We start from the raw sequence: 22,739 nt of genomic DNA, 5'->3' as shown, positions 1-22,739 counted from the left end.
ATTGCTCAAATTAAATGTTTTGACCATTTTTGCCGAAAATTTGCAATAAACTCACAGCTATTCAGTAGCTCGGAAGAAATGCTGGGAATTGTTTTTGCGTAAATTTCTGCGTTTGTGGAATTGCGACAGACTGATATAGTTTGACGTCTTGAGTCACAAAAAGCTTGGGTGAGCCGTATTTGGACACACACTACCTGATCTTATATAAACCTTGCTACTCTATAAATAGTGTCATTTGTATAAAGGAGACTGACTTGAGTAGCGAGTACCCAAGCAGCTTTTGTTAATATAGTATTGTGTGTATGATTGGACTAAAATCATGCACGCAATTTTGTGTGTGTGGATAAAATATGGCACGATTTGATGCTCCAGGCACACCTGAGGACAGATGCGCTGCTGACAAAGTGAAAGGAGCAGCATGATTTGTCTCCCCCTATTGATTCCTCTGCAGGTGTCATTTCTGCAGCAGAGTTATGGAACAAACAGAGCTGTTTGACGGGATTCTCCTCAGCCATCCGTCTAACGCCGCCGCCACGCCAAAATGAATCTGTCTGGGCGTCTGTCAAGTCGTACATCTTCCCAAAGGTGCACCAACACATGCTCGAGCGGTGAGATCCGTTTCTTGTTTGTGCCTCTTTTTCCCATCCTTATTGTCACAAAATAGGTTGGATCGTGACTCTGTGTCTCGTTTTCTGGCTTCTGACGTTAGAAGAGAAAATGAGGTCAGATAATAGGATACTAACCTGGATATAAAAGAGATGACTGTCAAGATAAAACATGTTGTCTTGAAAGGATTTACTTTGGGAACAGCTCCAGATCTTTTGACATCAATTGAAATGGTTTTAAATGTGTATAAAGCTTTTAGGCTTGTATATATTTGGAGCACACTATTTGTAAGGTTTGATTCATTGTTGACCTTTTGTTTGACAATGCTAGGTGTTGGGGTTAGGGTTGGGTTTTCAGGTGTTTGAGGTGTTGGTCCCAGTTCTGTTCAATTTTTGGGGCTTGGTGAGTGTCTCTTGGTAACACAGGTGCCATTGGTCCCATGGTGGATGTGCCAAGACCTCCTCCTCTTGGTGGGGTAGACTGAGTTACCTATCTAGCATTTTACCCCCCTGCAGTCCTCCCTACGCCATTCTTCACTCGCTCCTTCACACCAACACTCATATAGAGGTTTGGGGTTCAGGTGTGTCAGGGTTGGAGGTGTGGGGAGGCTCCTGGAGAACCTCAGTCCTTTAAAAAAATTAATCTACTGCCAAGTCGACCAGTTTTGAGAGTGGACAAATATTCAGGCAGAATTATACCAGGAGAAAAATGGCTTCAAATCTTGGGTGTTTCTTGATTACTTTAAAAGGAGCGTTTAATTAAATATGAGCGAAGGAGTTGAGCACACAGATCTTCAAAATCATCGTATGTTAAGTTATTTTACCTTGAGGGGAAAAAATGAGTGCAAATAAATAGATAAATGCCTCAAATTATCATCGTGCCCTTGATAAGAGTGCATGTAAACGTCTGACTGGAACTAGAGACTTAATCCTGCTCCTCACAGGTTAAATGATCTGCCTGAGCTGACATCAATCCCCAAGCACAATTAAGGCGACTCAATGACTTTGGTTTGTTCTATTAACAAGTCCTGTCTGAACAGTTTGCACCGGGGACAGGAGACCTAGTTTATCCTGTCAACCTCCCACAGCTGCCGCTGACGCACTCCGGCGTCGAGCCGAGTCTGAGGATTTGACGTGTGCAAACAAGGCCGACTAGATAAAGAAGCGCGTTTTCGTGGTGGGGAAGAGAAGCAGGTGCACCGAGCTGCAGCAAGAAGAAAACTGTCCGTCATCCTGACAAAAGAGAGAGAAGCAAAGACATTTGGATCCATCTTGGAGTTGTTGTTTTCAGCGGCCGCCTGTCGGAGCAGCAGCCATGGAGCCGGTCTCTCAGACGGTGGAGGCGACGGACGCCCAGAGGCCACAAGCGTCCACTCACTGGAGGTTCATGCCAAAGCGGGGAGCCTCGTCTCAGTTCGTGGGGAGCACCATCATGATTTTATCCACTTATGCCGTTGCCACCATGACCATGAATTTGGGGAAAAACGTCCAGGACAGAAGAATGAGACCAAACGGCAGCTAGAGTCAAAAGGACCTGGACACTGCCTTTACTGCCGAAATGGTTCACCCCACTTCCACCGACTCAACCCATCAAACTTCACCTCTACACTGCCAAGAAGAGGTGACAGTTTCAACTGACTTTACTCTCCACAATGGAACTTCATGAATGGACAGTAAAATGGAAGCAGTTCCGCCATAAGGCCATGCGGTGGCGATGTTGGGCCTCTTCCTGTCTCAATCTGCTGCCGCCAGGTCAGGCCGCCGCCCCAAAGGAGGCTGTGCCTGTATTGGTTCAGCTTCTGCTTTGGCAACATGGACATCATCGAGCAAAACCCATGAGAAGATGCAACAGGTCCTGTGACCAAAATAACCATCCAAACAAATTACCCACCTGTTTTACATTGCCTTGAACATCTTTTGGTGAATGCATTGTCTGAGTTTGCTTGAGGTAGATAAAAAAAAGATGTGTAGATAATAATAAAAAAAATCACTCTGGTATGAAGCACTGTGTTTGATTTATAGTCACTCACTTTACAAGAAATCTGACAAAAAAGTCACAGAAGTTAGGTTTTTGCCAGAAAACAGACTCTCTATACAAATATGCAGCACCTTTTGTTGCTATTTCTCTCTGAGTGTGATGTAATGAATTTAAAAAACATACAAAACACACTTTTGTTGTGAAATCCTTATATTTTGACAAATCGCAAATGTGTTGTTTGTCCTGATGAAGCTGCTTGTGGCCTGAGGTCGTTAGTGGTTCAGGTCTTTCAAGGCATATGAAGCTACTCCCTGATGGCGAGTAAAGTTCAGGGTAATTTTCCAAATGAGCGGGAAGCTTTTAAACAGCTTAAGGAGCATCCGGTGTTAAGTATGTGTAACGTCAAGGAAGCATGTTCTCAAGTGTCTTCGACCTTCGGATGTTATGTTTAACGCTTGGCACCCTGGCTAATCCGAAAATCCCAGGAGATAAACTGAATGCATAATGGGTGAGATTTTAGTAAAGATGTTTCACCCAAACTGAGGTGTGTTCAGAGGCCACAGCTGACCAGTCCTAAATTTACTTTGCAGTGACCTCATGCGAGCAGCGGTGCATAAAGAGTTCAACACAGCAAAACAAACCAACAGTTAACTAACAGAGTAACTTCTCTACAGTGATAGAAATTGTCTTTTTACAATTTGTGGCAGGAGTATGGTATTGTGAAAAAGAATTTCTTGCATGACAGATTGCGTCTGTTTTTGATTCATTGTTGAATTATAATTTTTCAGGTAATCAGACGAATTGTAATAAAGAAAACAGGAGTAAATGCAAAAGTCACTTTTTTATACCTATGTGATCCTATGGAAAAAGAAATAGCCCACTTAATATAATAGCTGGTTCTTCTCGTCAACAGTCTTCATTGTAATATTGTTTCTGAATCCTTTCAAACATGAACCATTTCAGGACGTGGCAGAGTAATCACATGGATTCAAGTCAGGATTTTAATTTGGCCACCCTAAAACCTTTAGTTTGTGAATTCATGGCCAGGCATTATCCTGCAGGATTTTCTGACGGAGCGCAGAATTTATTCTCCAGTCAAGTTAAGCCAGAAACGTTGATTAATCACAGGTAATACATGTTTTAACAAGGGCTGGTATTACTTTTCCACACAAGGCTAGGTTTGCTTGGACAACTGTTTTCCTTTAATAAATGAAATGCATTTTGTTTCTAATCAGATGATCTTTGTCTGAACATTGGTACCATGTGAAACATTGGAAATGTGACCAAAATGGAAAAAACAGAGCAAATTGGTAAGAGGGGCTTCAAGGCTGTTTTTGTTGAGGTCACAAATGATCTACCTTCACTTTCTAGGCACATGAGTTGGTTTCTTCTACTTCTTCTCCTCTTCTATGCCCAACCTCCAAGGAGTTCCCCAACGTTCTTCTCTATACACAAATTGTTCTTCAACGTACCAGGTGAAAGCCGTCAATGCTGATGCCAGTGTTGTCACCCCAAACCATACTTTTTCTGCTGGATTCCATATTAGATACAAATTATTTTTTCATCTGAAGTCTCTTCTTGGCTTTTGGCTTCTTGTTCAGTGACTGTGCAACTTTCTTCACCCTTACCCTTTATCTCAGAATGTGAGGTTCCTTCTATCCATACAGAGATTTCCGTGTTGCTGCTCAGACCTTTGAAATGCTTTGAATTATGACATTTGCATGACTTTCTACTTGTTTAAAACTCTTGACAGTTTCAAGAAACAAACATGGTTTGGGGGCCACTATTCTCCTAAGGATACAGATTGACTTCAGTACAATAAGACACTAATGAATGGGGTGATGTATTGTAAAATTAGTGATTAGAACCTTCTTATTTCTTCCAGAGGACAACAGCTGGATTTTCATCACGTCTTCCAATACCCCAATTACAAGAAGCATCTTGCCAAGGAGTGGCTTGAGAAGAGGATACCCTGAGATCAAGGAACATCCCGGTCAGTCTCCAGATCTCAATCCTACAGAAATCAGCGTAGAAAGGTGAACCAAAGTGGCAGCTAAGAAACCTAAAGGGTTTAGAAGTGTTTGGTACACACGAGTGGGATTCTGAGAGGTGTGTAAACCCTGTGACATCCAACCAGGATAGCCTTACTCACACTCGCCAACTAAAGTTTTTCCAACAAGAATCAATTAAATGGATCAAATATTTATGATAAATGTTCAGTCATTCACTGGATCAACAAAAAAACAAAAAAAATAAAACAAGGATCTGCAGCAAATTCCTTCTTTCTTAGGAAAGAGTTTGCCATTTTGGAGAAATAGGTCAGTGGATCAAATCAAAGAAAATACCAAACAGGGGAATCAGTCACTCAGAAAGGACGAGTGAGGCTACATGGCAACTGAGGGCCTATGCAGGGTCTTAACACAGGCAGTGCCCCAATCTGCTTAAATGAGAAAGAGGGTACACACAGAGATCTCTGTTGGCCTGCTTTGTCCTCTCTCTCTTTCTCTTTCTCTCTCTCTTACTTCCCTGAATAGCTCCCGCACAAAGATATCGTTATTTTGTCTCTAATTACCAGATGAAGAGCCGTTTTTCTGTATGCCTCTCGCTCCACCGCTCTCACCCCCAGAAATAAAGTGCTTGTTGGTGATGACCCTGGACAGTTACAAAACAGTCTGGTGGATCACAGGGGCCATGGGAGCCCTTTCTGTCTCCATGAGTATCTGGTTATGCTAAGGGGCATACGTTAGTTTTCTGCCAATACAACACTTCTTGCATAGAAACCATTAAGTTCTGTTTTGGTCTCATCAGTTGGTCTTTTCACAGCTTTCTTTGGATAATACATTTTTCCTTACCCCTCTTCTATAAATGCCGGGTTTGTGGAGTGTACGACTGACAGTAGCCTTACCAACACACTCTTCCTCTTTAGCGTTGGATCTCTTCAGCTCCTCCAGAGCTACCATGTCAATATCAATGTTATGCTTTTGAAGCCCCTTTTGCTCTGGTGTTTCTTTAGTCGGTTCTTCCCAACTCAGCTCTGGCTAGATTTCCCCCTGCTTTTTGGAACCACTCCAAGGTGGTACAAGAAAGGTCAAGCATTGTGCGCAAGTGACTTGATTGGCAACAGACTTAATTTGTTTGGACCTTGCATTTGGATGGACAAAGACAATACTTGCGAACTCCTCAAACAACAACGTCTCAACCACCGTTTTCAATAGGCTGTGAGACCGTAATAGTTGGCAAGATGGGAAGCTGCATATCGATAATTCCATGGTCAAACTTTGAGGTCCAAAGCTTTTTATCAAATGTGGTGGAAGGGTACGGCGTCAACCTTAGGAGGCAACCCCGACAAACAAATATACTGAAGGACTTCAGAGAAACTGGTCACCCAAAGGTACGCGCAATGACATCATTGGAACATCGACCGCAGCTGCTGCACACTCATGGCCCGCACATATTCCCATATTCCCGACCAGGTTCCTGCCCATATTCACTCCCTCGTAGTGAGGAACACCCTGTCAATGGAGACAAACCCAACTTGACTAGAACCTAACCAGACATTACTTGACTATGGACAAGGGTATTTACATACCATAATAAAGAACAAAAGTTGATCAAAGTCAAAGAGGATGTATGCTAATTGAAATATGAAAAGTAACTACAAGCCACTCTTTGGTGTCTCATATTCCATTCTGTCAAAGATTTGTTTTTATTAGACATTCAGAGGATTCTACAATCTGAGCAGTACTGACATGAAAAAGCAAGGTAACGTGTGAATGGTTTGAAGTCGCGTCATACCCCTTCTATTTTCAGATGACGGACTGAACAGTGCTTTGTAGGTTGTTTGACGTTCGGAGCTTAGGATTGTGATGGTTGTTCCTCTAACAAGACCTTTATGCTAAGATTAAATCACTGAAAGTATTGCATTGGATTTTATTAAGGAATATTAGGGCTATGGGAGCAGAATATAAACGCTGAAGCTTCTTCGTTGTTCTGTTAAAAAGTTTAAGGAGTATGAGTGCAAGGCATCGTATCTAGGCCACAAGACAGTCCCCATCTGCCATTAGGGCCAAAAGCCTTAGGAACGTTCTGGAGCCAGAGAGGAAGAGATGAACCCAGCCAGGGATTAGGCTGGCACAACAGGTCCAAGAGGATGTGAGATTACAAGAGAGGAGCAACAACAACACACATGGGGTAAACCTGCTCACATGTTTACGTAACAGTTCAGCTCATGCACCTCAGCATGTCTGCAAAACAACTTATTAATGTCCTGTAAGAACTTCATCTGCTTTTTATTGTTCATATCGGGGAACAGGAAAATGACCTCTGTGTTGGGCGAAGGGGAATGTTTATTTTATTTTATTTTTGCAAAGTGCAGCAGCTTCTCGAGCTTTGTTCCCTGCCCTCAGCATATCATCCAGTATTAAATCTCATCCGCAACCTCCTCTGACCCTGTCATCTGCGGGAAATGTCCTGACCTCAGAGCGTGTCGGCAACGGAGCCGGGTGCCCGAACAGGTGTGACTCAGCACCTGTTTGTCAGCCTCTGGGACTGAAGGGCAAAGCATCAGTTTTAAATCAAATCTTCTGGCTGTTTTTTTTCAGCAGTCCTTGGACGGGTGGAAGGAAAGCTGTCAACAAGGAGGATTTGGAAAACATCCTATTGGGAGATTAACAAGGACAGAGCCCCGGTCCTTTTCTGTGCATGTGTGAGTGCTTGCGTGCAGGAGAGAAAGAAAGAGAGAGAGAAAGAGGGAGGGACAGACAGGACATCCCAGCGTGTGACAGATGGAGGAGGGAGGTGGGGGTGAGCTGCCTGGTAGGAGGCTGGCATGTTTTCCCATCTAAACCGGTGACAAAGTGGCGAGCAGCGGCTCCCCGGAGCAGAGGAGATCACAGCCACCGCACGGAGAGGGACGCGGAGCGGAAGGAGAGCCGAGCACCACGCAGCCTGCAGCCGCTGGAGCCACAGCATCGGGGCGGGGATCAGAACCGAGCCACATCGGAGGGAGCGACGTTTTCTTTTTACTTTTTAAACCCAGCGAACGGGTGAGTTAAGATGCGGTGGATCGGTTATTTCCACGTGATTCGGTGGGTTTTCATTGACGAGTGACGCCGAAGAGTGTCGAAGCTAATCGACTAAAAATGCATCCGAAACAATTTAAACCGGTATAAAAAATGCCTGTTCAAAAATCATCGGGTCACAAACTCGCAAATTAAAAACACTTTGTGATGTTTAAGTTGGTAAGTTTTTTTTTTTTAAAGAAATTACCTTAACTTGAAAATCTCCCTTTTTAGTCCCAGTTAGTCCATTGAGACTGGAGTCTCACTTTTCATGTCTTAGTTCAGTTTCTGGGAAATCCCAACAGTTATGGGTTCATCTCTCCGTTATTCTTTGGGTCAGCATCATTACACTCTAAAAACAAATTTTGCAACATATTAATTTTTTGCTATTGAAAACATTTACGTTCACATCATTCACATTCATTTATAATTATACTGTTCAATAATGTCTAACATGTAACATTTTAGGTGTCTTAACTGTTTATATTGCTGTTTTCCAATCAGAAGTACTGATTCAGATGTGCCCTAGGTGTAACAACAAGGATCGCGACTGGAATTTATTTCGGTCAAACAGATTTGTTTAAGTCGTACTGCTATGTAGGTTAGTCTGCACACCGGTCAGTACCTGGTCAGATTAAACCAACTGTGTATGTCATCCACCTCAGCTCAGTGGCCCAGAGCCAGCTAATCAGGTCCACCATGTCTGGGTCATCTGGTTGGCTCTTCTTACTCAATAACCGTCCCTTTCTATGGAAGTCCAGACGTGCCACAATTCAATAAAGATAGAAATTGTTAAATTAAAACTGTAAGCAGTATGATTAATGTCTACAATTAGTTAAACAGGTTGATAATAAAATTTGTGCAATAATGACAAGCACATGTTGTCATTATAATAAAAAAAAATAAATTAAATCAAAAAGTGTGGAATAATCTCTGTTTTAGATTGAGTCCAGATTCCTTCAAAAGCAGCAAAAATAATCTTTTAGCTGAGGACAAATTCTAAGTCTTGTCAAAATCACAGCTATATATTCTAACAACAATAAAAACTGTGCACAACAGATGTGGACTGGAGATGAAAATGGGTAAAAAAATAAAATAAAAAATTGGTTTGGATTCAGCAAAAGGAATTTGCCCTTTCTTTTTTTTTTTATGGAATGGTGCCACCGCTCCATCACTGAAATGCCCCCTGGGTAGCTAACCATAAATGTGACAAAGAGAGACTGGCTCTCACACTCCTAAAGTGAGCTTCATTGACTTCTGTGTGCTTCTCTGTTTTAGGCAGCGATCTTGACATTGTGCCTGCTGTGTTTTGACGGTAGGGCGCCTTGTCTGCCGAACTCCTTCCCATTCCTCCTCCAGATCGGCAGAGATGGGCGTGACTTCCCCCCCGCTGCTGCTGATATGCATATACCTGACGGCAGTCGGCCGGGCGCGCTCCGAGGGCGTCTGCCTCCAGGACGGCAAGCACAAGGCCACGCCCGGCGCGGAGCCACACCTGTCCGAGTGCGGGCTTTACGCCGACAGTGAGTGCACGCGCTCCGTGAGGTCCACAGTCGTATCTGTGAGCAGGCAGAAATGACAACAGAGGTTTGGTGTTTATTTCATCCTTGCTGCTGCAGACAGCTGCTGCACGGAGGAAGACATCCAGGATATTGCCTATGTTCCTTCTGACAGCAATAAGAATGAGCCCTGGGACAAATGTGGCCCTCTGAGCTCAGAGTAAGTCCCATCTGTTCTTTCTAATAACATCCCGTTTTAATTGTTTCTCCTTCTCATATTAGAATTGTGAGTCACAAGCAGAGGCGTGTCTACATTTATTTATTTTTTTGTTTTCAGGTAGAGGTACAAACGGCAAATTGTAATTTCAACTAAATGGACTGCAGTCTTAGATTACAGGGAACTAAAATTTTAACCAAACAAAACTCGTGGATCTACTCACACATTAGACTGTTTAGCTTAGCATAGCTTAGCTATATATTACTCTGTTTTTAACGCCGTTACACTGACTCTGTTCAACTTATTAAAGTGAAATTATAATGAATTATTATTATTAATAATTATAAGACTACATATTGCAAAAACTCTTTAATTATAAACAATACACACATGAACCTGCCAATGGGACGAGAGATGGAAATTAGCCTCATGAGGTTAAAGCTATAATCTCATGTTAAATGTTAATTGATATGACGTTGTTTGTTTTTTTTAAAATAAACTTAAACTTAGACTTGAGTTTGAGTGCTAAGCTATGTAAAATATGATATTAACAAACTGACATTGGTGGGTGTGGCCAGGTAAGGTGGCCAGTCAGGCTTTAAGGGAAGCCGTCGACATCCTTTTGGCCACGTCCCTTTAAATATTCTAACTTAGGTCAGATTGCAACCCACCAAATTCAACTTTATGCAGCCGCATTTCCATCGGCCATTGTAAGTTGACATTTCGAGAAAAAAAAAAATTGCTCAATGTAAATGCAGCAATTTTGAAAAATGTAATAAACGTCCAGATGTGGGGAAAAAACTTCAAGATGGTGAATACTTTTGAAAGTTCTTATTAAGAATATCTTTACTTTTCACGCCTGCACAGTACGACTCACATCCTCTCATTTACCCTCGCTGTCTTTCCCTTCCCAGTGACATTGCGGGTCAGTAAGAGTTTGCCGTCTGCGCCTGACGGCGCCTCACGCTGGTAGAAAACTGTTTCCCGTCTGTCTCCACAGGTGCGAGGGCTATCTGAAGCGCGTGTCGTGTTTTTACCGCTGCTCCCCTGACGCCTCCCGCTGGCCTCATCCTCGCCGCCGCTCGTACATCCAGGCGGTGCCGCTCTGCCACAGCTTCTGCCGTGACTGGTGAGGCAGCCTGAACACAACTCGCTAGCTGTTCCTGCTCACATGTCAGACTCTGGGGGAGAGAGGATGCAGTTTTGTAAAACAACAGTGCTCAAGGCAAAGTGCTCTATAAATAAAACAGCTTTTTTTTTTTTAATTCTCAAAATTTCTGGGTTCAGAGGACATTAACAAATCTGGAGGTTTGTGGACAAACCCCCCCCTCCAGAGATAATCCTCTAAATGTTGGAAAACGACTAATGGAAACACAGAAAGATTATTTGAGAGTTTGTAAAGAAATAGTACATTTCAAAACTCCCCAACTGAATTTAAAAGTTTAATCTGCTTTCATGCTTTGGGAATTCACTCTGACAGACGGCATCTGAACAAACAGTCTGAGATTATGGGAAATATGGTCGCTGCTGTTGCCAGGACCACGACGAGAGGAAACAATACCCTGTCTGTGCAGATTATTTGAAGGGACAAATCCACAGTCCAACAGCGGATGGAGCACAGAATGTGCATCAAATCCATTCTCTACATTCTTAAAAACCTCTATGCTAAAGACAAAGCAATTTGCTAATTTGGTACTGTGTCAGATATAGAGCCATCCGGGTTTTGGTTGGTTAATACAACAAGGTTATAAGGGGTGTAAGGGGTTGGCATTTAAACCCCTAAAACACGTTAAAGTGGCTAATGTAATTCATTAAGGCTAACATCAAGCGGGACGGAAAAAAATTGGACTTCTAAACACAAAGTATTTGAGTTTGAATTAATTTTTTAGTTTAATTCTGTATTAATTACCAGATAGCAAATAAAAACACCCTTATAACATATTCACCTGCTGATTCACCAGCAGTTGGCTCTAAATACAAACTTTATGTTTAGTTTAAAACACAGGTTAAACATAGCTTGTATGGTGTTGACTAATTATTTAGTTGGAATCTGAATGCTGAACCAAGCTAGCACTAGCTTGCATTAACTATTAGCAGGTAAAAGGCTAACGTTGTCCTGTAAATAAACTCCCTGTCTAACATGAACTAAATTCTTTGACACAAACTACTGACATTAACAATATTACAGCATCATTTTAACATCTTACAAACTTAATGCTCAGTATAAATCACAGTAGAAATATAGCCTGTCTGTGTTTAGTGGCTTCTTTCACTATTTATTTGGTCTGAATCTGAATGTAGAGCCAAGCTAGCATTAGCTTACGGTATTAGCTGGTAAAATGCTAACATTGTCCTAAAAAAACCCCCAAAACAAAACAAAAAAAAAACTCACTGTCTAATATAAACTGAGTTCCTTAACACAACAATGTCTTTTTGAGGAGCATAAACAAAGAAAGTTTGTTTATGTGTGCAGTGGACTCCCGAGTTTTACTTATTTGCGAACAGTTGTTTTTAGATATAATTACAAATCTTATATCTAAAAATATAGAAATAATACTTGAGACCACTGCGAATACTTGATACCTTTTCTAAAAAGCAGATCTGCTTTATTATGCAATAATATGTATAGAGGAAACCAACTCTAGACGTTAGCTTCTGCAGCTAACATCTAGAGTCTTCCTTATCTTAGCTCTTGTGAGTACAGCCAACCTGCGCCAACGAAAATGAACAGCTCTTCTGGATTGGCTGCTTTGGAAATGTGAGAATAATTTCTTGATAATAATGTGGTGTGATGTTACTCACACACACACACACACACACACACACACAAAAATATGAATGTTGAACATCCCAGGGTCCACTTTTAGCTAATTTTCCAACTGGGACACAGCTAATGTTTTGCTAATTTGCAGTGTTTAAGCTAGGCACTCACAAGCTCTAACGTAGATAGTAGTGGTGAAATTAATATAAACAAAAAGGCTCAAGATGGTACAAATGTGTTTTCCTGTCAAGAAAAAAAATCACAAAATGTGCTGAAATTGACCGACGAAAGCCTGATAGCACAAAAACTAGAACCGGCTAATCTGGTTCTGAGAAAAATGAGCCAAACTCTCTTTGGCCAAATCTGTACTGCTAACACCGTAGAATATTGAAACTGTTTAGACGTTTTAAACAGTAAAATGTTTAAAGATAGTTTTAACTGCATCAACATTCCTGGATCCTAGCTAAGTTAAGCCTGAACTTAAGATGAAATTCATCTTTTAACATGTTTCTCCTGGCTGGGAATGATATTAATGTTTTGTGGTGGCTCAGCCAGATTAGGATGATGGCCATAAAAAAAAAAAAAAAAAGCTGTCGAAAAAGCAAATATGTCGTTTTTATACTGCAATATTAGTCAGGATTTGACAAGGATTTGCTCACAGAAACAGGATTCTGATCTACCAGTGTTTCTTTACATACAACCACGCATGCTGCAAAAACAAAACACACAGCAGCATGCCAAATCGTGAGCTCCAGGGAAGCTGCAAGCTTTATTTTGAGCCCGGATGCTAATTTTAGCTGAACAACGTCTTGCTCTTGTCTCATGTAAAAACATCAAGAAATAGACCTTTTAGCTTTAAAAAGGGGGCTGATTTAGAAATAATAAGCAGATAGATTTTTGCCGTTTCTGACTTGTCTTTTATGTGTCTCCAGGTTCGATGCCTGTAGGATGGACATGACGTGTGCTCGCAACTGGGCCAGGGACCCCCGGGGCCAGAACTGCACTGGGACCTGTGTTCAGTATCAGCAGGTACACACAATCCTTGCACATTCGTCATCATTTCTGTTTTTTTACGTCTTATTTTCCACAATTTTCCACTAATATTTGTTTAATTAATATCCTTAAAAGACATTTGCTGTATTACCATATTACAGTCTAAAAGACACACCAGAGAAACAGCCACCGTTCCTATTATTGTTAGGCTATGTGTTTGCCTTGCATATAGCTCCGTAGATCTTTCCATCTCCACAGCATAATGATGCCACCACTGAGTTTCACAGTATGGACAGCATGTTCATCCTCATGCTCTGTAAAAAAAAAAAAGCAAAATCTTACCAAGTATTTTTTTTTTACTAGTTTCTAGTGCCAATATCTTTCACTTATAACAAACAAATATAACTTATATATACACATTTCAATGAAACATAAAATAAAACCACCAAAATATACACTTTAGTGGCACTATCAGAGTTCCATACCATGTAATTCCTTGTGGTGACTTACATGTGTTCAGCAGCATAAACTCAAATACTTTCTGCTCAACTAAAATGCTCAAACTCTTATTATCAGCTTCTAGGTGTCTGACGTTTCCATGGATACCAAATACGTATGTTTAACCGAGTGAGGGTGCAGAAAAAAGTTTAAATCTGTCCCCGGTACTGGGGGCTGTGGAGCTTATTAAGAAATCACTGACTTGAAACAAACACCTACATTTAGCTGAAAGTGTGTTTGGAAGTTAGTTTATAAGTCTTATAAAATATTTACACTGGAAAATAGACAAAAAATAAATAAATACTTGATAAGATTTGGCGTTTCTGTGGTGGTAAGCGTGTAGGCCAAAAAGCTCCGTTTTGCTTTATGCTGACTAGAAAGCAAATGGAAGCAGCGGCTTTCTTCTGGCAATTTTTTAAGCTTGTGGTTAAAAAAAAAAAAAAAGAAGAAAAAAAAAGCACTGTAAAATGCAAAAAAATTAGAGTCTATCCAGCTTTTATTTCCTTTTTTTTTTTTTTTTGCATCAGTATTTGTCTAGCCGAGTCCGTCAACTGAAAGCTTCCGACAGGATGTGCCGCTAGACGGTGTGAGAGAAGGGCTGGCTTTGGAGCGTGAAAGAGTCTGGCCCCCGCTCCGCTGGGCAGGGGCCAGCTGGGCGATTAAAAAACAAGCGGCGGGCCAGAGGAGGCCTGCAGCAAACTGAACTCTCACACATCATCGCAGCCCAGCGACGACCTGTCTGTCTCTCCGTCTCCCCTCCTTATGGCCTCCATCCTCTCTCGTGCACAAACGAGCGAGCACACACCCACAGATTAGACCGCAGATCTAATAAGGCAGCTTGCTGGTTATTAGATGATAAGCAGAAATTGCAGCGTGTATTAAGAGGGAGAATGTGGATGGAAGATCTCTCTGTGTGTGTTTTCTGTGAGTGCACCGCCTGCGTGATTCCGGGCCTTTGTGCGCCCCGTCTTCATGTAGGGCAACGCCTTAACCCCGCAAATAGGCTGCAGGAAATTTAAGCCGCTCTGAAACAGACGAATGCAATTAGAAAAATGTGAAAGCAATCAGGGAATTTGACAGTTAGACTATTGTTTGTTTTGCATCTTTTTCTTTTTTTTTTGGGAGGGAACGTTAAAACGAGAGGGTTAGCTCTCGTTTTTTAGGAGGGGATACGGCTGATTTTCGCTGGAGGCCGGCTCTGGGAACATCCACGGCGTGTCGCCGCGTGATGCGGGTGAACGTACGAGTGAGCGCCAAAATATGGGTAGGTCAGAAGCGGGGTGTGAGAGCCCAGACTGTGGAAGGTGTCGGTCCGCGTAGCGTCAAGTTAATTCACCTTGAACAGGAAAAACAATTCACCTCTGGCGCTCTCTGTCTCACTCCTGCTTTTGTAGTTTTTGGTGACGCCATTCGCCTGCCAAGGTCTTCTCTTAGATTTAGTGCTTCTCATTATGTAGGAGAGAGGCTAGGATGGCAAAAACAACATCTTTCTGTTGAATAAAAAAAACTGTTTATTCATTCTCCTTGAACTTTTTGCACAAATGCAACTCCACTGAGCCGTCTGCCTGAACCGACAGGTCAGGAAGGGAGGGAAATAATCTCAGGAGGAAACAAAGAGACTAATGAAACAGCAGCTCAGGTGAGGAGAATCTTCATTAATCTGAGCTTTATGGAGAAGTGGCAAGAAGAAATTTGTGTCAGGAGAGAAATCCTGTTCGCTGTTTGCCACAAGCCTGCAAAAGATGATGCAGTTCATTTGTGTTCGTAAGGCAGAATTATTGAGTTTGAGCCATGAACTTTATTACTTGAAAAAAACAATATTATCGTTTATCGCAATAACTTCTGGGACAATTTATTATAAAATTTTGTTACTGTGACAGGCCTATGCACCATATTAGCAGGTTTTGTTAGATTTGTGCTGAACCTTTCATATCTCAGGTACTGTACGTGCTAAAGTCATTCTCCAAATATATTTTCTTTAACTCTGTTAAAAGAAAGTCTCAGGCAGGACTTTTTCTTCTTTCTACGGTTCCCGTCTTGGCGTGGTGTTTGTGGTTTCAGGATGTGAAGGCTAGAATTAAGCGAGATAGGAAAGGGAAGGACAGCGCATGGCGCCGCAGGAAAAATCTCTATCTGGCTTATTCAATCCCAGCATGTCGTCTAGAGCTACTTGGGCTTGTACCGAATTAAGGTTGGCAGCAAACCATGGCCGCCCGGGGGAGGACTGAAGTGTGTGTGTGTGTGTCTGTGTGTGTGTGTGTTTGCGTCTGTGCTCCCGTGGGTATTATTGGGTCGATGTGATAAGAGCGTCAAAGCGTCAGGCAGAGAGCATATGTAGTTAAGAGACACACCCATCGTCCTTTTTGTCCTTCAAACTCAGTAAACATGTCACATCTTTTTCCTTTTTCTTTTTTTTCCCCCAATCAAATCGTTGTGAGGAAATGCTATCAATGATTGGAAGAAGCAGGAAATGATTAACTGGGGGATAACTTGGCATCCTAATGACTGGTTATAGAGAAGGCCAGTTTGTTTCTACAGCTCCATCCATACACACAGTGTTCTGAAGAAAACAGGAAGTGACCAGAGGGGGAAAAGGAAGTGAAGGCTAGTGCTCTCCGTTGTGACCTGCTAGTCTCGCCATTGCCTTCCTCTCCAGTCTAGCTCCATTCTTGTTTCCCTTCACTTCATTCTCCCACTGATTTCTCTGATGGATTGTCAGCCAAACAGAAGGAGAAGTTGTGAACGTTGATTTTCTTCGGTGTTTTAGAAATGTAGGAAGTGAAACGTCCATGTTGGCCACGTTTCCAAATATTGAATTAACGTTAACAGCCGTCTTGTTCGGCTCGGGACTTCTCTCTTCACAGTGGAGGAGGTTTGCTTACAGCGCAGGCAATTTCGGGTAAGCTTCATAGCGTTGAACTGGCGTTTGTCACAGCTAAACATTAGCGATTGGCTAAGATATAAAAGTCCATGGGTAACCCAGTGGAACTCAGCTTCCAAATTTTCTGTATTTCTTTTTATTTAGTGTGTGATACAATAAGAATTTATTTTCTCCAGTTTGCTCAACTTTTATCTGTGTTGGTTAATTTTGATGTCTGTCCATTTCACTTTATTGGTGGAAGTAGATTAAAAAATTTTTTTACCCTTTTTATTCATTGTAATTGCTTGAATTTATTTATTTTTTGTAGCTTTTTGAGATCTCAACATATAAAGGCCGTTATAGATAAAATCTATTGCTACTGAGATGCAACAACATTTAATTTCTGTCTGGGAAAAATTTATTGAGTTTAATACATTATGTTGTTCTGTATTACACAAATTTCTAGTCGGACGGAGTGAAGATTGTCATTTTAATGTGGAAAAAGTTCAAATGTCCAAGAGGTTCTGGATACTTTTAATATATTCTTTAAAAAAAAACTAGATTGTGATTTTGCAAACATACCTTTATTAAAGATGATTAAATGATTTTCAGTTGGAGTTTTAATCATTCTGAACCAGCTTAGAGCTGTTAATCTGCTCTATGGGACCCGCTACATGCTGCTATGCTAAACCTGAAGTTTTTGTTCTTTTTTCCTTTTTTTTTTTTAAAGTGCTGTATTCAGATTGGCTCTCAAGGTCGGTGTTATAGACAAGGAGAGGAAAGCAGCAGGGGCCGAGCAAAGCCACCTGAGAGAGAAAACACCTGGCAGAGGCAAAGTGAACTCAAGGCTGGAGCCGCCGCGAAAAGGGCAAAATCAATTATTTCGCTGGATGTTTCATGCAGCGGGGTAAAGCTCAGGCAGGCCCGAGGGGCAGCGGGAAGGACCGACGGACTCGGCACAGAGCTGACAGGGCTGGAGGAGAGAAACAAACAGGCGTGCATTTATTCCTGGCGCCAAGAAGATAAAAAAAAATGTAATAAATAAATGTTGGATGAAAACAGGAGAAAATAGCGGTCGTTCCGACGGCGGCGCAGGCGGCGCTGCTGCTCAAATCCAACCCGCCACTCTTGTTTCCAGCAGGAGTATCAGCTCAGACTGTCTGATCCCGCTCTTATAAGCACTAGCGGTCACGATAATTCGTCATTTGAAGGTTTTGTTAGAAATACAAAATGGCTGCTCTGAAAACAGTTGAAAACCATCCGTCTTTTTCCCTCTCCACTTCACTTTTAAAGGGGCAGGATCTCATTAGACAAGCTAATTCTCAGTTAAACACTAGTAAAAAGGTTCTTTAAGGGTTAATAGAGGAGCTATGTCGTGATAACTTCCTGAAGGCGGAGCTTCAGAAAGAGCAGGAGCTTCTTAAAGAGACAGAGGCCCAATTTCAAGGTGCTACATTATGAATCCAAATTATGTTTGGTATATCTGGCATTTTTGTAACAACTGAAGTTAACAGATTGATTGTTCTATAAAATATGTCTTAATATATCATTTAGCATCCCATCCAAATACAAAAACTCATAAAGTAGATCTTCGCTTTGACAGATTCTGATGTCCAACCCACCTGCACGACCCACAAAAAGACAGTCAAAGGCTGTTTTAATTAAGTTTTACGCCACGTTCCACTGATCCTCCTTTGTGTAGCCAAACAGCAAAGATTTCAAGAGACCTACACCGCGCATTACATTATTGTTGTCCAGGGCAACGCATTTTGAAGGGACTAACTCGGCGCAGATTGGATTAAATCCGTCATGAGATTTGTGCACCTCCTCTGCGTCACAATTTGTAATTCCTTACATTTATTTAAACGGGGAGGAGAAAGAGCCCTTTGATTTAAAATCTGATTTACAAGCTAAAGATGCACAGAAGCTCAGCACACAGTGATGCATGTATGGTTTATACGCAGAGTGTTACACAGAGGCGAACGTTTAAGAGCATCAAAATTCAGATTCCGCCTAAAACACAGCAAAGCTTCATCAGTAAAAAAACAACTTGCTGAGTAATGTAGAACCCAGAGGCTAAGAAAATGCTAAGTTATTGGTTGCTATGGCGATTCCCACCTTTTCAGCCATCTTGGAGAGCCGTACGGTATCAAAGATCCTTTCAATGAGCTTAAACAGGAAGAAAAAACAAGGAAATACAATTCTGCAGTTGTTTTCAACTGTGAAGCCTTTACTGTATGTTGATGCAAGAAAACAAACAAACTCGGTCAATGTTATCTTTTGATTTTCTTGGTCTGATCCAGTTGGTCAAACAAATTTTCCTCTGTAATTTATTTAATAAGTGTAACGAGATTTGTTTGAATTCATTATTGATAAAAAGAAAACATTCTAGCTTATTATGGCACAAATTCTCAATTGAAATTAAGAATGAATTAAATTGAAGGAAATTACATTTTAGTTCAGACTTTGACTAGATCAATCCAAACCCTTCACTTTGTGGACTCAAGTAAAGTCAAGTTTATTTGTACAGCACATTGCTGCAACAAGCCAGTGAGAAGTGCTTTATATGATAAAACATCATAAAATCAGTCTACGTCAGAAATATATGCAAGGAGTTTTGTGATATTTTTTCCTCATTAAACCCCTTACAAAACCTACGCAACAAAAATCAAGATGAGACAGGAAACAATAAGCAGACATATGGAAAAAACAGAAACAATTTAATTCTTTAAGGAACTTAAACGTTTTGATTTTTGCTATTTGCATATAACTTGACCTAAGAAGTAAGGCGGGGCAGCAGTTTGGAAGAAGAAACACTGCCACCTGCAGGTCGGAGTTAACAGTCTCCGTTTTTTGCAAAAAAAAAAAAAAAACAACAAAAAAAAAACAAAAAACATTGCAATAAACTGACAGTTAATAAGTAACGCGGAAGAAATGCTGGCAATTTTTGTTTGTTTGCTTGTTTGTTTTTTTTATACCTAATTTCTGAAATTGTGGTTTTCTGGAAAACTGGAGCGACTGGTTGATGTAATTTGTGGTTTGGAGTCTGGAGGGAAATATATAAATATATATTTATGTGTTGAATCGACGGGTGCTTGAAACGTCGATGATCAAATAAACTTGATCATCAGTTTATTTGTTGATCAAGCAAAACTGTGATCATTTTGAACTTGTTTCATTTAAAAACAATGAACTCGAAAAGACTAGCTTAAATGGAAGCTGAAGGAAGTAAAGTTTTTAACTCGGTATGATTGTTTAATTGAAAGCATTTACGTTTGCTAGCCTCGCTGAGGACTGAAACGCCTCTCTGTGGTTTGCGTGGCTGCAGATGTATCAGCACGGCAGGGATCTCTGCGAGAGCCTGTGGGGCGACGCCTTCATGACGGTGGAGGACGACCAGCAGGAGGCGGGAGAGAACGGGGCGGAGGGCCGGCCCTGCGGCTGCCTCACCCTCAGTCCCTCGGACAAGGACGTGATCGCAGCGCTGCGGGCCCAGCAGGACGACCCGGAGGAGCTGGACACCACCAAGGCCGGCCTGCCGCAGTACCGGGCTCCCTGCCAGGCCAAGATGCCGGCGCCGGCCAAGAGCGGCCGGAGGGCGAACTCCGTCCTGCGGAAACGCTCGGTGGAGATCGACGACGTGGAGGGGAGCGGGAGCGGCTTGTAGATCCTGTCCGGTAAAGATGTGTCACTAGTTTCCGATGCGTGATGCTAAACTGTGAAAATAAAGGCGTAACTTTGTCCCTCTAAAAAAATAATAATAATAATAAAATGACCGCATGGGCGTAAATATTTACAGCGGCGGGTTAGGGCCACTGTAGATCACTGTAGATCACTGTAGATCCAGGGGGAGAGAAGTAAATTTGCCAGAAAAAAACTCTGAAAGTTTGAGATAAAGTTTAAGCTTAAGAAAGAAAATTTCTAGAAAAATGACATGGAAATTTCTGAGCACCAAAAGTTTGAAATTTGTCTGGGAAATTTTTTCTTAGAAATATTTAGGTTCATTTCACATATTCTAGAAATCTTTTTTTCTCTGAGCTGGTAAAGTTGAAAAGTTTTTCCACAAGTCCAAAATGTTCAACTTTTTGAGTCCAGAAATCTCCATGTTTTTCCTCCAGATCTTGAGATTATTCTCAAAATATTGGATTTTTTTTCCCCCGCAGATTTTTGACGTTTCAATCGCCAAATTTTCCACGTTTTCTCCAGATAACTTCTGAGCTCAATATGAACATTTCCTATTTTTTCTTGCAAATTTTTTTTGACTTTTTGAACTCAGAAAATGTTCATGCTTCTTCTATAGAATTTCTGAGCTTAATCTAAAAAATTCTGGAGTTTCACAAAGTTTCGACTTTCCAAACTCATAAACGTTCACCTTTTTTCTAGAAAATTTCTGAGATTAATCTAAAAATTAGAGTTTTGTCTAGCAAATTTAGTCTTTTCTTTTATATCTATATGTACAACGACCCTGAGAAGCCACCATAGATACCTTTAAGTATTAAAGGCAAACCTCAAAATACTGCTAATGCTTTGATGTCATCTAGAGGCTGTTGGGCAACCAGCCATGTTCTGCATGTGGTAGAAACTGACAGCATCACAACATCTGTAGGAATCCAATGTGTCGTCCTTCTGGATCAGGTCATTTCCCCTATAGAAGTATTGAAAACGTAATTTTCCAGCATATGAATCGTCGCTCTTCTGTTTCCAGACATCTAGCTGACTTCAGGCTGTTTCATTACTCACTTCTTCCTGTTGTAATTCTGTTCTGTGCAGTTTGCTCAACATTAAGTAGACCCTTAGTGCGATCATTATTATGAATGTAATCTATGTTTTTTTTTTTTCTTTCTTTCTTTCGGCCTGATCGTGGGCAGATAGTTGGGATGCGCTTTGCATCGTAGACGTGAGGAATGTTTAGCAGGAGAAATACGCTGAGGCGGCACGCTAGTAGTTTCACCACTGATGTTTTGCGAGTCTTTCTTTTATGATTCTGTGTCGAGTAACGTACTGTTAGTTGTAAATGTTTTGTAAAAAATAAAAAATAAAAATCTGGTTGGTTTGGCGTATGGTGAGCTTGTTGAAATTGGTGTTTTTGTGTTTTTCTCTTTACGTCCTCAATAAAGACGACCGTTGTAAGCGTATCGCCGGCCTCGTCATTTGTCAACCCCATTACAAATGTGTGCAGGACTCAGTTGACGTTCTCCCAAAATTGAAGAAAAACATATTTTGCAATTGTGGTGTTTCCATTAAAAGAGAAAGTAAATTAAAGTCACGTCTGAATAAGTTTGTTTACTTGTCGTGATCCTCCAACTACTTCCTGTCTTCGTCATCATTTCTGTCAGTAGTAACATCCTGTTGTTGATCACGTGCCTTGTGTGATGCGAAAGAAGTGTTTCCATTGCAGTTTGGCAAAATACACTAATTTTGAAAGAGCAGGAAAAAAACCACCTCATCCAGCACCAAAACGTTTTGAGTTTTTTCAAAATTGCCGTGTTTCCCACTAAGCAAATTTATTTTTGAAATGTCAAACTGCGCAATGTTAAGGCTAATGGCATTGCAGCTACTGGGGGAAACAGTAAGGCACATCTCATCCAGACCTACCAAGACGTCTGCAACCGCCGAACGTTCCCATGGAGAACGAGGAATGTAGTAGCCTGCAGGAATGTTTTCTCACTACCGTCAGATGCTAATTTACAAACGCATCATGACAAGTGTGTTTTCCCTCCCGCCCAGACAGCTGCCACTCACTGTGCTTTCACATGCACCGCTTTGAGGGAGGAATCCAAATGCTTTCATTTTTACAGTTCACTACCTGCTCACTGTACTCTTACATTGTCCAGTTTTGTCCTGAATGTATCTTGATTTTACACATTTTGCTATTTTGGAAACATAAGCTTTCATACATTTCCTTAGAATTTTATTTGAGAGAGCACAAACTATGTTTACAATTTGTGGTTTTCTACATGTAAATCTAAATTTACAATTGGTTTTATTTTATTTTTTTTTTTACTGCTTATTTTAATTCAGGGCTCCTAGTTATTATGCTGTTTTTCTAATTTCCTATGGAAGTTACAAAGGCTGATGATTAATCAAATGAATCATAATGAAATGGTTATTGAAATAATCGTCAATAATCAGTCTATAAAGGGATTTTTAACAATGTTCACCCAGGTTCTAGGCAACGTTCCCTGGGTAAAGCTCTGACATAAAATCCACACCTGCTGCTTCTGGTTGGTTCTTCCCAAATGTCTGGAGCTGGGGTTATCATTAGTGT

The 22,739-nt window shown here is 41.2% G+C and overlaps 1 protein-coding gene across 4 annotated transcripts; it reads left to right on the top strand.

The window, feature by feature from the left end:
- The first annotated feature begins 457 nt into the window (after positions 1 to 457).
- rtbdn (retbindin) lies at positions 458 to 21,309 on the top strand. Of its 4 annotated transcripts, XM_044100484.1 has the most exons (7): positions 6,523 to 7,097; positions 7,185 to 7,628; positions 9,003 to 9,166; positions 9,263 to 9,362; positions 10,360 to 10,488; positions 13,053 to 13,149; positions 19,800 to 21,309. In XM_044100484.1, the coding sequence occupies exons 2-7, from the start codon at positions 7,285 to 7,287 to the stop codon at positions 20,136 to 20,138; spliced, it is 1,173 nt and encodes a 390-aa protein (XP_043956419.1). In that variant the 5' UTR covers positions 6,523 to 7,097; positions 7,185 to 7,284; the 3' UTR covers positions 20,139 to 21,309. The 4 variants fall into 4 exon arrangements, with proteins under 4 accessions (XP_043956422.1, XP_043956419.1, XP_043956420.1 ...); XM_044100487.1 differs by lacking the exons at positions 6,523 to 7,097; positions 7,185 to 7,628 and adding an exon at positions 458 to 608 and having other exon boundaries at positions 8,922 to 9,166; XM_044100485.1 differs by lacking the exon at positions 6,523 to 7,097 and having other exon boundaries at positions 7,487 to 7,628; positions 8,963 to 9,166.
- The last annotated feature ends 1,430 nt before the right edge of the window (positions 21,310 to 22,739 follow it).

This window comes from Gambusia affinis, linkage group LG19 (genome assembly GCF_019740435.1).
Source record: "Gambusia affinis linkage group LG19, SWU_Gaff_1.0, whole genome shotgun sequence".
NCBI lineage: Eukaryota > Metazoa > Chordata > Actinopteri > Cyprinodontiformes > Poeciliidae > Gambusia > Gambusia affinis.
This window is presented reverse-complemented; position numbering and strand designations above follow the sequence as displayed.